The 18193-nt window shown below is 38.9% G+C and overlaps 1 protein-coding gene across 1 annotated transcript; it reads right to left on the bottom strand.

Moving 5' to 3' along the window:
• Window positions 1–936: 936 nt before the first annotated feature.
• LOC5577667 (aminopeptidase N) lies at window positions 937–16110 on the bottom strand. Its single transcript, XM_021838125.1, has 5 exons — window positions 15339–16110; window positions 15108–15263; window positions 3805–4101; window positions 1300–2835; window positions 937–1237 (listed from the first exon to the last, which is right to left on the bottom strand). Exons 1-5 carry the CDS (start codon window positions 15797–15799, stop codon window positions 955–957), a joined length of 2733 nt encoding a protein of 910 aa, XP_021693817.1. The 5' UTR covers window positions 15800–16110; the 3' UTR covers window positions 937–954.
• Window positions 16111–18193: the final 2083 nt, after the last annotated feature.

Here is an 18193-nt window from a genome sequence, read left to right on the forward strand (position 1 = left end):
GTGCTTGTGGATGTCTCTGGCTCTAGATCTAGCTCTAGCTATGGCTCTGGCTCTGGCTCTGGCTCTGGCTCTGCTTTCAGTACTTGTGGATGGCTCTGGCTCTGCCTCTGGCTTTGGCTCTGGCTCTTGCTCTGGCTCTGGCTCTAGCTGTGGCTCTGCTTTCAGTACTTGTGGATGACTGGCTCTGTCTCTGACTCTGGCTCTGGCTCTGGCTTTGCTTTCAGTGCTAGTGGATGGCTCTGGCTGTGGCTCTGGCTCAGGCTCTGGCACTGCTTTCAGTACATGTGGATGGCTCTGGCTCTGCTTTCAGTACTTGAGGATGTCTGTGGCCCTGGCTCTGACTCTGGCTCTGGCTCTGGCTTTGGTCTGGCTCAGGCTCTGGCTTTGGCTGTGGCTCTGACTCTGGCTCTGGCTCTGGCTCTGGCTCTGGCTCTGGCTCTGGCTCTGGCTGTGGCTCTGGCTCTGGCTCTGGCTCTGGCTCTGGCTCTGGCTCTGGCTCTGGCTCTGGCTCTGGCTCTGGCTCTGGCTCTGGCTCTGGCTCTGGCTTTGGCTCTGGCTCTGGCTCTGGCTCTGGCTCTGGTTGTGGCTCTGGCTCTGGCTCTGGCTCTGGCTCTGGCTCTGGCTCTGGCTCTGGCTCTGGCTCTTGCTTTGGCTCTGGCTCTACTTTCAGTACTTGTGGATGGGTGAAGTTTTCCCATCTTTTGAACGAAGATTTTCGAGTTGCTGGAAGTAGCTTTCCAAACTTCTGCACCAAATTTTTCACACTTCAGGAATTAGCTTTTCACACTTGTGGAATAAACTTGACGAGCATAAGAACAAAGTTTTTTAAATTTCTGGAAGAAGCTTCTAGAACTAGATAAAGCTTCTCGAGCATCATGACGAAATTTTTCGGGAGAATAAACAAGGGACTTCTGTAGTGTCATAAAAAAAAAAAAAAAAAAAAAACAGATAACTTTATTGCCAACGATAAACAACAGCAACTAATCCTAGAACCATTAAAGTTTTCGAAATGAAAAACGTAAATGCAGAACTGTGCAATGAAATCCACTTGGAAATCTGCGGCAATTTCTCTTTCGCCCATCGAACATTACTTTGCGCCTCATTGTGCACTTCCGCCAGTAGCAGACCCAAGCTCGTGTCCGTGTTATTCTTCATAAAGTTTGTGAACTCCTGGAGTTGCCCTTCGGTGCTGATGGCGCGCTTCAGATTGCTTATGATCTCCGTAACTGATCCGTATCTGGGGATAAAAAAAAGTTACGTAATGAAACCTCTTAAAATTTCATTTTTAAAATGTTATACCTTGATTTGAGAGTCCTAAGATCGTTATTCAACCTGAAGAGAGCCATATTCGTACCGCTGACTCCGCTGTTTGCAATGTAGTTGAACATTTTGATGCGATCCGACTGCTCCAGTGTATCTTCTCTGGTCAGCGACATCATCATGTAGTTGTCCAATCGGTCCTCGCTGACTGCACAACCAAACCCGTACAATATGTCCTCAAACTCCTCTGTATTGATCCTTTTCTGTTCAAAGTTCCTGGTTATGTGCAACATTCGTCGAACGACTAAAGCCCACACGTTGAAGCTTTCGCTAGCTTTCATGGCACCGCAAATCACAGGGGCTCGAAGATCGGGATCGATTGTTACGAACCGATCGAACAGTTCCAGCGAATCTTGCAAACATTTACGAGCTCCAAGTTCACAGACGACCTTGCGGACTTCCGCACGGTACAAACGCGACATATGGTCGTCCGCCGAGTTGGCCAACATGCGATCGTATATCTGCTCCAATATCTTCGACTGGTGATCCCAGTAGTTTTGGTAGAACTCATTGCCTTGCAGCATCCGATGGAGGTACCGGAAAGCTTTGAAGCCGGCCTTCAACGGAATGAGGTTCAACTCTTGCGGTAGGTAATCCAGGACTTCAAGGAGAATGTCGATGTCCAACTGATTGGTTTTGGTTAAGGCCAAGGCATCATCGATCAATTGAGCACGACTCAACGTTGGAATTTGGTGGTGATTGATCTTCAAGGCGTCCACTAGCAAGGTCCAGCTTCTTCGATCGTAGTTGACCCGATAGTATCCATGCTGATTCGGATTGAAAAGAACCCATTCATCATGGCCGACAGCTCCAAGCTGAATTGACTTTTGGCCTTCCGAATTGGTGATCCATTCGATGCCGGATTTGTTGGTGCTTGATAACCAATTCAACGGAATGTAGAATGTTTCCACTGGCGCCGAGGTTGCATTGACAGTTCCGTTAGAGAATCTTTCGATTGTAACAACCGGAAATGAAGGATTCATCGTCGAACTCTGCACGATATCCTTGATGGGGGGAAGTTTTACTCCATGCCGATTGACAACGTTTTGCAGTACTCGGATCATGTCTTCCTCTGTGGCCGCTTTATAGCTACGGTCAATAAGATATTCCACCAAAAAATCGTCAAATACCTCTCGCCCAACGATTGACTGCCACATCCTGATAACGGAGGCAGCCTTCGGGTAGACGGCAAAATCATAGATCCCGGCAATCTTCTCCGGGGTATCGATCGGTTTTGTCATCGGACGAGTCTTTGGCAGTACATCCCGCTCCATAACCGAATGCATTTCATTCACCAGAAATTGGTCCAGCGTGCGCCACTCGGGACGCATTAGGTCCAGAACGTAACTCTCCAGAAACACGGTGAAGCCTTCGTTCAACCAAATGTACGACCACCAGGCACTGGTCGCCTCATTGCCAAACCATTGGTGGATCAACTCGTGAAACACGATCTTCGTGACGGACTGGAGCTTTTCCGTTTTGTCCAATCCTTGGCGGTAGACGATCCTTGAGGTCCTACAAAACATAATTTATATTGATTAGCTAAAAATGTTCCTACTGTAAATCGAAGGTGCAGCTAGGTACCACCAGGATTTCCAGCTTTGAGAGAAGCTTAATACCTCAAAACATATCTGCAGCACTTGCTTTTTTTCCTTTAAAGAAACAATTCCATAGATTTATCCAAACATTCCTCAAAAACGTTTGCAAGTTTCCTTCCAGGTAATTATTTTGATTTACTTCTACAAATTTCATCAATTTTTTTTTTTTTTTTAAATAATTACGTTAAATGCATTGGAAATTATATCTTCAATTAATGAAGAAATTTTTGCATAAATCCTTAAATGAACTATTTTTTCCTGGAATTTTTCAAGAGCGAATCTCAAATCCCCACAATTTTTTCCACTAATAAGTTATCTCCACGAATTTTTCTTAAGTTTCTACAAACCATTTGGCACAACAAATTTAAAAACAAAACATTTTTCTGGACCCCCTCAACAATTTTCTTTTAAGTACTGAAAGTAATGAAGTAACCCATTGACTTGTATAATATCTATGAAACAAACATCTAATTTTTATTTAGTCAACGCTGAAAAATGATTGAATTTCGGACTGATTAGAATGTAATAGCACTATCCGATTAAACATCCGATAGTAATCCAGAAATGGTCACAGAGAAAAATATTTTCCGTTGGCATTTTCCACGGGAAAGGAAAGTATTGACAATGTTCGAATGTCAATGTCAAGTGATATTAATGACATTTAACGGGACGAACTGATAGTATACCAACAAGATTCTTGGCATAAATTGAGACAAACCCTTGCAATATAGGCAGTGAATTTCTGACTAAACTTTGGATGATTTCTGGTAAGAATATTGGCAGAAGACTGTATGCTTCTTGGTATCAACTAAATAAAAAAGTTTCAAATGAAACGACGGATAAATAATTTGAGCAATTTCAACTTCTGCTACCCTCCCGTACTTACTTGTACGTAATAAGACCCCAGTTCTCCATAGCGCCCATCAGAAAGTCATCTATGGCGACGATGTCCAGTTTGTCCAATTGATAGGGTCTTTTGAAGAACCGCTCCAAGTGCCCGATGGCATCTTTGGTGAAGTCCAGTGCATAGCGCGTCGAATTGATAACGCTGAGCTGTGCGTGCGCGGCAAATTTAGCATCAATTCGTATCTCGCCGAAATCCGACACCACAAATGCCAACAGATAGCTCGACATTGGGGGCGATTCAATAAACGCGGTTACGGTCATGTTATCGGCATTAGCGCTGTGAATAGAAGACGGCCAACTCAGTGAATGGAGGTGACGCACTTGGCTTATTGATAGCTTCCACGGTGTTTCTGAAATCGTTATTAATGAAAAATGTTCACACATATGGCACACACTACTCGAATGAAATCATGTTAACGCTGGACTCGAAAGTAATCGTGATTAGAAGATTTTTTTATTATTTTGAAAAAATTGCATATTTACATTCCTGTGCAAAATTTTGGGTTCACCCCCTCAAAAACATACAAAAGTGTTCTGTCCTTATCTCTATGATGTCTTGTCCAATTGAAATTATCTATGGCGCATTTGAAAGGCAATGAGTTATTCTTACTTCGCAGGTCTTTTTCCAAAAACATTTTTGAGTTTTGTATACTAAATTATTAGTTGTGACATTTTGACTTTTTCACTACTTCACTACCGACGCGCGACATGGAGTGGTGTTTGATCCTTCGACCTTGACGCTTGCTCCTGCGGGGCCGGCGATAGAGGCAGGATCAAACATGTCGCGCGTCGATCGAGTAAAGTGAAAAAGTGCCGCTTTCGATTAGTTCTTTATGATCTTCCGACATTGACGCTTGTTCCTGGGCAGTGCTTCAAGAAAGCCCGAGTAGTCGTCAGTTGTTTTCCCTCACGGGTCGCGCGCCTATTTTCTCTGAGTGCTTTTATATAGCCGAGCAAACGACTGAAGCTGAAAGAGGATTGTTCCTGCTCAATAATGACGGATCAATTGGTGAGCTCGTTTCATGCTACTGTTCCTAATCTATAAAATATGTATGACTGTACCGTTAATCGTTACAACGGTGAGATGTAAATATGATGTTTCAAAAAAAAAAGAATGATTCGTCACTGTGAGTATCGACATAAACTCTGATTCATAAATTATTATTTTTTTTTTTTTAATCATTAATATAATTTGTAGCTAAAAGTTTATAACAAACTGTTATCAGCTACTCTAATAGCGATTCTACTTATTCAGTTGGCTGTTCTAACTATAAATTACATGTTACACAAATATTGTTTTAAACTACGCCTAAACAACCTAAGATTAAGAGATTTCATTTCATTTGGCAGCGAGTTATACATTATAATTCCCTGATAAAAAAGATTTTTCCAGCCATATTGGGTCCTAGGACAGTTTACAAAGATCGAATTTTGCTGTCTTGTATTATGTGAGTGTACATCTGATACATTAAACAGTACGACATTTGTTTTTATCAAATTGTTACGGACCTTATAAATATGAATCATCATGTTATATTTGCAGAGTGATCGTATAGACAAAGTAGATTCGCTGTAAAGCTCTACTGAAGGAAAGCGTATAGGTAGATTTCTTATAATTTTAACTACTTTGTTCTGAATTATTTCTAGGGGTTTCAAATATATACTAGCTGCACATCCCCACAAGCAACTCATGTATGTAAAGTGTCTACATTTTTTTTATTCAATACACCTTCTTCTTTTTACCTTTATTTTTGTAATTAAAAATAAAACTTTGAATGGTTCGACACTTCAAGTGTAGACTTCCGAAAGGTTCACTTTATTCAACAAACTTTGAAAGGTTCGTCACCTCAAGTGTCGGCATAATTTTTCTCTACATAGATATTGTTCATATCAAATGAAAATATTATATTTACATATAAGCATGTTTATATCTCACAAATAATTATTTATCATGGTCTAATCGCTTATCAAAGTGAATCCTGTGACCCAACAATCCTTCCCATTAACAAACATCCCTCCCAGTAACCTTTGTGGAGATGCAGAGGCAAACACGGTCTCCAAATAGCAAAGGTTACACACTAACATTCCTTTCCCCAATTCCACCTAACTGCAAGGACGTGGCCGGCGCCGTTATTGACCATGTATAAATAGAGGCACTGAATTATGCACACTGAAGAAGATTATGGCCAACCCCAGCCGAACTTCTAGTTGATTCTTTGTGCATTTTCACTGACTTCGGTCAATCACGGAATAGCAACCATTGATATGTGTAGTCAGTCTAAGCTAAGCTAAATTATTAGTTGTGACATTTTTCTGAAAACACACTGAAAAAATATAGCTAAATTCTTTAGCATTGGATCGCCAAAATTTTGACTGTGCGATATTTGCCAGAAAACCATTAGCCAGAATGACATCAGCCAGAAAACCATTCGCCAGAATATACCATTTACCAGAAAACCTTTTGCCATAATATACCATTCGCCAGAAAGTACCATTCCCCAGAAATATTTTTCTTGTCGATTTTGATCAATTAATTCATGGTGAAATATTTCGGAATCAAAAGATGGCAGTCACAATATTCGACTTGTGCGACTTTTCACATCTGCAAGAGCACTAAATTGAACTAATAGTACAATAATAATCTCGTTCTTCTCATTTTAAGCTTTCTGCTAATGCACAAAACGGAGGCAATATAACACTGTTATTCTACATCTCTTGCGAGATTTTTGCCTATGAGGTTTTGATACAATATTCTAAGCTGTTTTATATAGTTTAAACTTCGAAAAAAAAATGCATTTCCTTTCAACGCGAGCTGTTCTTCGTCAGAATATTGTATTGTACAGAATTTCTCGAAGATGTACCAGATAATTTTTGCATTCCAATTGGCAGTTTATTGAGGTTGTGCTACTTTCTCCCGAATATCGATACCCCGAATGTCGTTTCCCCGAACACCAGTTCCGCAAATGCCAGTTCCCTGAATACCCTCAAGTGGCCTATTTCCTCGAAAATGTGTTGGCTCTCATAATTATCATAACTTATTGTATATTTTAAGGTGATGAACGGTTCATATGATATGTACCCTTCTTTTTTGATCAGCGGTTCTTTAAAGTTTCTCCAAACTCAGAATTTTTTCTTGTATTCTTTATCGTACTTTCTAGTTCACCACTCTGTCTCTGAAGATTGTTTCTTATCCATTTTCAAAAAAGAGTAATTGCCTTTCGCTACTCAATATGGTTCGGGACAAAAAAGAATTCTCCATTCTTCGTATAAAAGATGTTCCAACCGTCTTATTTGTCTGAAAGCTCCTGAAAGTTGTTATAGTAAATGTAACTTTGGTTCGAGAGTAGAGGCATTAATTATCGAACTTCATCGAACAAATGGCACAAATAATTGCAACATATATCGAAATTTTGTAAATATCCCAAAAACTAGAAACTTTAAAGAACAGCTTATGACGAAAAGAAAGTAGAACCACTTGTGAAATATTCCAAACCATAATTCCCTGTAAAACTTAATAATATAAGAAAAACATTCAATTGAAACTGAAAAATTCAGAAAGAAAATCGTATGGTATTTACTAATTATAAAATAACATTATCTCATCTACACTCCCGTGCATAACCGTGGTTCACCCCCTAAAAACATGCAAAAGTGTTCAGTCTATATCTCTGTGATTACACGTCCAATTGAAACTCTCTTAGCCGCATTCGAAAGGCAAAAAGTTACTCTTACTTCGTATGTATTTTTCTAAAAACATTTTTACAACTTTGTATACAAAATTTTTACTTATAGTTGTTATATTTTTCAAAAAACGCACTGAATAATCATATCTAATTTCCTCAGCATTGGATCGATCAAAATTTTAAAACAAGGTGTCATTATAACCGTAATCTTATACTCTTTGAAGAGCACTAACACAATTTTTGCGGAAAAATCTGAAAAGTATTCTAAATCAATGAAACAGTCAGTCAAGTCATCGTGCAAGTTGTTTTTCAGTAGCGATATCAGCCAGTAGCCTGCGGTTGGAACAGATAGTCTGGTTGTTAGTGTAGCTATTTTCAACAGGTTATGGGCCCAGGAGCGCCTGGAGGACGCAGAGGTAACTTCGATAAAGAATCACGAGGAAGCACCTAATCAAGGAGATAGGGCCTGGACGGTAGAACCTCAACGAGGGGGTAGAGTCTGGAAGAGAGATGGCTGAAGAGGAACAAAGAGTCGGTGGCCAAGATGTTGAGAACGAGGCTGGACAGGTGCGGACATTGGCTGATCGGAAGACGAGCTTGGCAGAGCTGGAGGAACTCGAAAGTCATGAAGAGATTGGAGATGTGTGGTTCAGAGGTTGTGTGATGAGCAGGTTGTGTGTCGGAAAGCAGGTACATCACACACCCTTCAGTGGGGTTATCTTGAGATAAGACGTAGAGGTAGCGCTTTGAGCAAGTAGATTGTAAATATTTATACCGTGCTGCATCAATATCCGGACGCTTAAGCATATACCAATGTTCAAATGCTATTTTAAATAGATTATCTCTAGATATATATATAAAGTTCAGTGCTGCTACATATAGATTCATATCTTATCTAAGTAGCGATGATGAGTTTTCAATTATGTTTCATTACAGATTTGGACAACCTGTCCCTTCAAGCTTCATCAGCTTAGTAGTCTAAGTAGCTTAAGAAATCCCGATAAATCCTTTCCTTTCCTATTACAAATGTATTAACTAACCTTAAAACTTCCGCAAACTAACATAGTTTTTAAAATAAGTTCAAATTTCAAAATGTAAATAATGTAAAAAAAAGAAAAGATTTCGGCTCTGTTATGCCCTACGGCGCCTGAGCCTGCCAAATAAACGAGATAAGTAGAGTTTTCAATTATAAATGAAGATTTTATCACTCAAATAGTCAACTCAATGATTCTTCTCTTGTCCTTTAATCCAGACACTTGGAACAAGATTTGTCTTGAAATTCGGACTCTTGTGAATAAAAATCCATACAGCTCAAATACAGCATGAAATATTTATGTTAAATAGGGATGAGCGTACCTAAACTTAAAATCCATATTGTTATGATTTTGATGCACTTATTTACTCTACTTTGCTCCAAAAATTGTGAAATATAAGTAAGGGACTGTTCAAATATGACGTCCATTGTTTTTCGGGATTTTTAGACCCGCCCTCCGCCCTCTGTCACGCATTTTTCAATGCCTTATACACGTACTTGTCACAATTCAATTGTTCAATAAGGGCAAAACTCTCATGCAAACATCATAAAGTAAAGTGCAAATAATCAATAATAATGTATATACCAAACATGTTTAAAACTGAACAAGGTTAACAGCCACTTTCGAATTTTTATCCTACTCTCTCCTTAGATAAAATTTCCAGAAGAGCATCATGCTTATAACTTCAGTGTCATGAGAGCACTTCTACAGTTAGTGATTGAGAGCCTTCTGTCAATGCTGATCTTTACTCTTCTACCAATCATCGATTATTGGTAATTGAGAAACGCTTATTGGGGATGGTACACAATTTATGTCACGCTAAATTTCGACTTTTTCGAACCCCTCCCCCCTCCCATGGTTTTTGTATGGGTCCTTCGAAAATTTTGTAAGATTTGTCATGCTTGGTTTGACCCCCCCCCCTTGGAACGTGACGTAATTTGTGCATAACCCCTTACAAAATTCTTAATTTAAATTCGTATAGCTTAACTGTCAATAATTATATCGAGCAAAATACTACAAAGAACAGTTTTCGATGTAAAAAGGAAAAAGCACTGATGGCATTTGTAGACAGAGAGGAATAAATGTACATTATAACTGACACTAATTACACACCTTAAATAAAAAGCGCAACTAGAAATATTTCATAATGAAAGAAATTGCATTAAGGCGATAATCTGTGCCTATGTTGATTGCGTCATTTTTCTCCACCAACGATGTGAAAACATGTTTGCTTGTCTGCCATTCGTTAAATTCATCGTCCAATAGCATGCGTATTATGCGAAATGTCTGGCATTCGTCGAACTCAGCAACCAATGAGAATGCATATTGAGCGAAAACGCGATTCCACACGAATATAAATAGGGGCGAACTTTCAGCAGAGGCTCATTCTTGAAACGCATTTCTCGAGCGACACATCGCCTTTCGCTAGCAGCAGCCGCAGCACCTACTACTCGCATCAGACACTACCCGAGCAGTAACCGAAGAGCGAAATGGAGAACGTGGAGAGGGACGACGACGACGACAGCATTTTCAAAATTAAAATGCTTATGACTATGGTATGACTCAAAAGAATAACGTTAAATAAAGAAGGCAACATTTCCTGTTTAAAATTGAACAATTCTAACGTCAACAATTCGACGGTATAAGAATAAAGAACAGCCTTTGATTTGAATGAAGCTAAAACCTCTGATGAAAATAATAAAATGTTTATACATTACCACTTTCGAAGGGATAAGATAACCAAGATAAGTAATCAACTTTTTTCATACCATCCATCACTAGAAATATTTTGAAAATTATGCCAAACGTCCATTATGCCTAACGTATGTGATTCTACCCAATACCCCGAATGCCATTTCCCCGAATCCCATCACCCCGAATTCCATTATCCCGAATGTACCATTACCCCGAATTCCATCGCCCCGAATGCTATTTCCCCGAATTCACAATTATCTTGACATGATGATATTGATGACATTTCCCCATGATTTTGGAATTCGGGGTAATGTCATTCGGGGTGATGTGTCGTTCGGGGTTATGGAATTCGGGGTAATGGCGTTAGGGTTAATGGCATTCAGGGTAATGGGATTCGGGGAAATAGGGAAGAATCAACGTATGTATGCCCACCATCGTGCACCCGGATAAAAGAGAGGTGCTGACATGTTAGAAATATCATTCAGTAGCCTGCGGTTGGAACGTATAGCCTTGTTGTTTGTGTAGTTATTTGTAACATAGAACGGATCAAACAAACCTACAGTGTATTTCTAGTACATTGCGATTCTTTCAACTCATTTAGAATCATTCTGGCCGATTCCGGATACCTTGAAACAGGTTCCTGAGGCATTAGTTGGGGACAAAAATTTGATTAGCACAAACCATGTCATGCAACATTTCAATCTTCAAGATTTTACAACAGAATTGTAATACAATGCGTAATTAAAAATTGTATGCAACATTGGGCCATCTACAAGTACTTCCGGAATATCCTAGAGCCTATTCTGAGACTTCAATGCGATGATTGCATTCCATATCATGCAACACATCCATCTTTTTTCGCTGGGAGTATAACATGATGCATATTGAGTAATTTCTGGCAACATAGGGTCATTTACAAGTACTCCCGAGATGTCCTGGACCCGGTTCCGGGAACCTGAATAAGGACAGCAATTCATGGGTTATGATTCAGTTAAGAACGCTGTAGTTTTGTTTGATCCATGCAAAATAATTATGGAAATATCTCAAATAGTTTTCGGACAGACCCCAAGGAACATCCATATAAATTTGGATCGGATCGTCCAACTGGAGTTTCCAGTACAGGTCAAAAAACTTGAATAGTGTTGTGTAATTCTGTCAATTTTTTATGGAAATAGGCTGAAAATTATGGAAATTAGAGCAAAAAGATCACGAAAATCTGGTTGTAAAAATAGGTCATGCACGCAAAGGTTAAACTGCATGCAAATAATGGTAAATGTCAAAATCACTATAACTTCTGGCTCTCTTGATGAAATGATTTCGAACTCACAGAGAAGATGCGTGGATCACATCTTTTGACTGCTTAATGCAAACTTCATGGTTCGAAACTTGGTTGGTTTACAAATTGATAACGACCCGAGCAGAATCTGATTTCTAAAACTCATCAAAATGATATCAATTTTTGTTTTTTTTTTTTCTAACATATGTACAGTAAAATCTTCATGAGCCGATATCTGAAGGGACCATCGGCTCATGGAAATATCGAATCATAGAACAGAAATGCTTTGGAAAGCTGTTTGAGGGGACCATCACAGTAACCATGAAATTTTGTGTATCTCTCATTCTTTACGAGCAAACCCAAAGCAAGGTGCAGCCATGGGGTGGATTTTTTTACGCGTGTACAAAACACAAAGAGTGAAAATGAGACAACTCGACCATGCAGACCAAAGCACATTGCGAGTCAGCACTGCACAATGGTCGGAAAAAAGTGAAGTTTGGCCAAAACTATTTTTATCGCCTTAATCGATGAAATATGTAATCTGAATATGTTATTTGGCGTTTTTGTTGTTTTAGAAGGGGTTGTTCACAAATTACGTAACTTTTAAAAAAAGTTTTTTCTTATTTAAAATTGTTATAAAACTGGGCTGAAAATACAAATTTTGTTTATATGTGATCAAAATGTGTATGAATAGTTGTTAAATGTATTTTAAATAAACTTAGTATGAAAAATACCGTCAAAATATATGTAAAATATTGGATTAGGGAATCGATGCCGGTTATGGACCCTTTGCGTATTATGGACCCCCTACAGAAAAACATAAAATTAACACTCAAAGCAACCTTATTCCTATGAAAATCAACCGATGGAACTTCGATTGCATTGTTGGTCAGCAGTTTCAGGCAAAATATTTGGTTTGAAACGCATAAATACAGATATTTGAAGAGTTTTGTAAATGAAACCACACAAGAGGGTCCATACTACGCATTTCCAGGTGGGTCCATAATAGGCACGTCGGCAGCGAGCCGGATTACATGGGAATCAAATGGAGGGTCCATAATAGGTAACGTCAAATTTGTAAACATTCCTATTATGGACCCCGGGAGGGTCCATAATAGGCATTCAGACAACAGTTTTCCAAATGCATATTTCGCTGGAAGAATCGAATGATTTTGTATGTTTCATATGCGTACTATGAAGTAAAAACATTGAACTTGTTGTTAGACTCCACAAAACGTATATGCGTTTGAGATAGCATTGCGGAAAAGCGTCGAGAATGAATTTCAGCTACTAAAGGGTCCATTACTAGCATTGAAACCCTATTCAAATCGCTCTAACTTGCAAATCAGAAATTTTCTGCAAAAAATTTAAAGGTTTTTGTAAGATCTAAGGATGCTTTTTGATGTGAAATATTCGAAATTGCGGCGACATGACGCGACAAAAGTTGTTTTTCATGTTCAAAATCAACAAAATTACTCAAGTGTAATATTGATTAGTATAAAAACTTCAACCAAATATTTTTTTCCATCCTCATGCTCGATAAAAGTCTTGATCCATAAGCTTTCAGATAGTGGATAACTTTGGGGAAATATTGCATTCCTAAATTTTAAACTTTGTGCTTTATTTTATTGTCACATTTTCCAATTTTTGACTTCAGCCGGTTTGCAGTCATATACTGCCGTGAATCGCAAGTCAGTCCCATCTGTAAAAAGTAGGCATTGGGAAAATGGGCTTTGAAGTTTTCAAACTTGTCTTCCATACGAATATTCAAAAAATTCCAGACGAATGTAACATGTTCCAATCTTAATGAAACTTTAACAACTTACTTTTCACTACGATATCTTTCTGAGAAAAATATAAAAATGATCAAAACAGGTTACATTTTTGTGTTTCACGGTACGAAAGTCAGTAGTGGGACTGATATGCGGTTACTTTTCATTATGGGACAATTTGACTTGCTGTTTTTCCTTATTTTTCCGAACAAATCATATTATTTCATTAGTGCAGCTGAAAGAGCATTGGAAGAGATGTTGAAAACTGAACTCAACTCAATTTTGACAAAAATGCAGATGGGACTGACTTGCGATTCACGGCAGTATAAGTCATAGAAATTTAAATTTTAGTTCAATTTCAATTAAGGATCATAATAATACAACACATGAGGTATATTTTAAAATTAAATCTCAAAAAAGATTTTGGTAGTTTTGGCCGCCCCTTTTATATGGAGCTGGCAGGGTACAATGAAGAAACATTACTCGTACGATGGTGCACGTCTTCTTCGAAGTAAGGGTGTTATCTCGCAGCAGCGCGTGTAGCACCGATAGAGTTTTGAGTCGCACCCCATTCTTGCTCACAGGAAACAGGAACCATAATGAAAACAAAATTTCTTGGTTAAGCCTAAATTGCTACTGTTAGCGTGGCAGTAATGACTGGTAACCCTAAACACAGTCCAGCAGGAAGAACGTTAAAGACAGGGGATCGGTGATGAGAGTAAAGTAGTAAAGTAGTGATAGGTCAGTTGGATAGGCGGTTTGAAACCCAGCGGAAAGAAGCACTGAGATTTGTGAGTACTAGTTATGGTGAAAAAAATGAATTATTAATAAATCTACTCTAGTTTAAGCTGATCAACAAAAAACCCGACTTTCGATCTGCTCTAAAAATCAGTGTCGTGATTGAATCACCCTCGTCGCTCTAACAGCTACTAAAAAGGAATCGCCCAAAAAAATCCATCGTACCCTTGCAGAAATTTTCTACTGCGACTCTCGTTTGAACTGACATTTCTGCGTACTGCGATCAGAAAAAAACGCTTTCTTGAACGATTCTTTGTAGGCATATCCCCTGCATCGAGATAAGTCAAGAAATTACTTTTCAGCAGCAAATCAGCCGTTATTATGATGGTCAGCTTTCTGAAGATAATCTGTTCCACTTGAACGAATAGGATTCGATCAAAAGTTGGATCCGCCGTAAACAAGAATAGGGGTGAATGTCTTGATGTTTCCAAAAATATAGTTAATTTTTAAGATTGCATAATAATTATCACTATTGTGAATTACTTTTTTAATATAAACATCACAATTATCACTAATTTTGATTTCATTTTTTTGTGATGTCGCATAATAAGTAATAACCAACAGATTACTTATAAAATATATAAAAATATCAAATAACTAAATGAGTTTTTGTTTGGCATACTACTATCAAAATTTGTTATTATTCAGTTATTATTTGAATACAACATTTTGATTTCATATTTTGATATAATTGTTGTTAACTCATTGATCAGAATATTATCATATTGAGTTAATCCTAAGCTAATTTTGATGTCGTGATATCATACAACGTCAAAGTAAGCTTTCAATTAGTTCTCATTCCCTGCGCTGGGATGCACTTCTAGGGAATATTATTATGCATATGCAAATTCCTTCAAAATACCCAAAAACCTTCAAATCACGATAACTTACTTTTAATTCCTTCGTTGGAACATTTCCAAACTCAGGGTTCTCGAATATTTTATCTTTCGAATGCTAGGCACACAACTAGTGCATATTTTTGTCAATAACGGTTTCCGTCACACCGTGCTGCAATTGTGCCTTACGATTCGATGCGGTTCTCAACGGGCATGTTGGACAGTGCTCGAAATTCCGGTTTGTGATAGATTCGCAGCTTGAATTTTGCCTTCAGCTGAGGCTCATCGTAGCATGGGAGAATTTTGCGCGCATAGGCAGCTGCATTGAACGTGGTAGCGACGAATCTAAAAATAAACCAATCAACCGATTACCTCATACCTATAGATGATTATCGTATCCATTAGTGCAACAACGCCAACCTTTCCTCTGTTCCCCGATAGTACGAGCTCTTGTACAACCCTTTCAGGTCGTCTGTGATGTTCCCGGCAAAGTCAATTGCCAGCTGGTAGGTGTGCGTCTCCAGAAGATCCGAATCAAAGTTGAACCGCACCATTTCCGAATCATTTTGCATCACGTACACGACCAGCGCCAGTTGCCTTCCAGTGTCCTCCGTGAGTCTCACGTTCGACACGTCCAGCTCCTTCACGTTCAAAGTCACATGATTGGAAGCGTTGTTTGCCTTCAGCAAAATTTGCACCGTTCCAAAAAACGCAAACTGCTCCAAATCCACCGTCAATTGAACGTCATATCCGATCGGAACCGTGTTCGTCGGCAGTCGGAAATGATCCTCCCCCACTTCTTGCCCCAAGACTGCACCGCCCACGAAAATCAACGCGACGAGACACAACAAGTGACGATTGCTGACCTGCCGCCGGTCCATTTGAACTGCTAATTGGGACTACAGCTGAGACAAGTCTACTGCAAACTCAGCCAAGTGAGCAATTATTTGTACCTTGTAGTTTGCACGGCAATTACTGTCTTTGACTGAGCACTCTCTCACGAGCAACGACACAAAGTATCCCTCCAGTTAGAAGGTGATGATAAGTTTTCCTTTATCACTTCATGTAAGTACCGAGGTATGCAATATGACAGTCGACGAGATAGATAACCGTCGCGCAGTTAACGATACGGAGAGCACGACGGCCGGCGCCCCGTCTTCGGAAGCGCGCGCAAACTAAACTACCGATCGAAGCTCACCCGGTGGAATGGCGAATGTGCAACACTTGAGAAAGGGTGATTTTTTTTGTTCGCATTTCGCATATGGGAGACAGGTCACAAAAACCGAGAAAAGGTGCAAGTTTGGAATGATCGTCTTCTTCTTCTTCTTTCTGGTGTTACGTTCCAACTGGGACAGAGCCTGCTTCCCAGCTTGTAAGCACTCACACAGTTATTAACTGAAAGCTTTCTTAAACAATCGACCCATTTTGCATTCGTATGTGCCTAGCACACAAGAGTATTTGTGCCTGGGAAATCGAAAAAAAAATCTATACGAAAAGATCCTCGATCGGTGGGATTCGAACCCACTACCCTCAGCTTGGTCCTTCGTTTACCGCTACAGCTATCTGGGCCCACATGTTTGGAATGATGCCGCAGTAGTTATGGAGCGAGGTGGGCAGGGCATTCTGTGGATGTGATGCATCATCAGTTGCATTACAATTACCGCATGTGCCACTGCACAGTGGTCCAGCAAGCCGATTTACGAGAACAGATGCATTTGGAGCTTTGAAGTGAAACATTAAACTGAAACTGTCTTCTACAAAGTTGCTAGAACTTGTTAGGCCCTTTTTTCAGGTGATGTTCAATATAAGGGTGGTCCATAACATAACTCATATTTCGGAAACTCTACTTTATATAGCAATTCGCTCAAATTTATTCACAAGATGATCAATCCTTCTAGTCATCTAAGTCATAGGTTCCCTAAATTTTGAAACGCGTGACCCACCTAAAGAAACATCGGGAAAAATGTGTTTCTTATACAATAAAACCATGATTTTCATATTTTTATTTAGCACTAGTGGTCCCGGCAAACTTCGTCTTGCCATCAAGTAGGCTGTTGAAAACCTCTACGAATCGTCCCATACAAAATGACAGTTCCGTTCATTCTCGTTATTCCGACTTTCCCGGTGAATATCCTGCAACTTTTATACACACAAACACGTCGGAACCCTTGACGAACAAAATGGAGAATGAATTATCCAAATCCGCTGACCTGTTCGTAAGCCATTTCGTGACATACAAACACCATTCCATTTTTATTTATATAGATTTATTTATTTAGTATTTTAGATACGAGTAACTGACACTGAAGAAGACTGCAATTGGTAGTCGAAATACGCGTATCTGTCAAAGATAAGCATTTAGGAGCGGAATTAAAAAGTACACGGTACTCCATCTACTTTTAAGTTTCTCTATTTGAGATTCTACTCAGAGGATTCGAACATTCATTAAAGAGTAGTATTTTCTAGTTGTTGTTCACCTCCTTCCGAAACGCTGCATAAATAATTGTGTTCATTGTATATCAAAACAATTTTCAAATTATTGAGTTTTTTAATAACATATTTTGATTCGATGTCAAAATTTCAGCATTTTAGCTTAAAGTTTGTGAACTGTGATCCAATTTTTTTTTTTTTTTTTCAAAATTTAGCATATTGTGACAGGAAAAGCGAAAGGTAATTCAAAGCTGAATTGAAATTAGCAGATTTTTCGACTTAATCTCAGCTTATGGAACCATACAAAACAATTTCTAATGGGTTACGATGATCCCTGTAGGATCCCAAACAATTTTTGCTCCGTAACTCGATATCTCAATGTTCTATCCAATATTAACACATGAATGTTTAATTTAGTTATTCATCAAGAGTTTCAGCATAGAAACAATGATAGAACCCAATACTTCTGAATCAGTAGTTATCCAGTAGCAGTGAGAGTCGGACGTATTTTGAATTATTTTCTACACCATCATTCCAATTGTTTCACTGCTCGGGCTTCATGAGAACACTTTCAAAGTGTATTTCAAAAACTTTAAATCTCGACCTTCGTTTCAGAAAATTAATTTTCTTTCTGTACGATGTTGTCGATCTACTCCGCGATCAAATTAAAAGTCTGCAAACGCACCGTACACAAAATTGTTCCTTTGTTTAGTGCTGTACACGGGCACAAAGGTTTTATTAACAGACCGCAATATATTTTTAGAAAAAAAAATCTAATATTGAACCAAGGTTTTTGCCAACGATCTACCTAGATATCTGAAAACAAATCAATCCAGGAATTCTCC

This window comes from Aedes aegypti, chromosome 1, assembly GCF_002204515.2.
Source record: "Aedes aegypti strain LVP_AGWG chromosome 1, AaegL5.0 Primary Assembly, whole genome shotgun sequence".
NCBI classification, from domain to species: Eukaryota; Metazoa; Arthropoda; class Insecta; order Diptera; family Culicidae; genus Aedes; species Aedes aegypti.

Excerpts from the sequence above, each read along its gene's own strand:
- LOC5577667 (XM_021838125.1), bottom strand. The coding sequence starts at position 15,799 with ATGGACCGGCGGCAGGTCAGCAATCGTCACTTGTTGTGTCTCGTCGCG. Across the intron at positions 15,264-15,338 it reads TATCGGGGAACAGAGGAAAG|ATTCGTCGCTACCACGTTCA; the intron begins GTTGGCGTTGTT and ends GTTTATTTTTAG. Across the intron at positions 1,238-1,299 it reads CTTAGGACTCTCAAATCAAG|ATACGGATCAGTTACGGAGA; the intron begins GTATAACATTTT and ends TTTTATCCCCAG.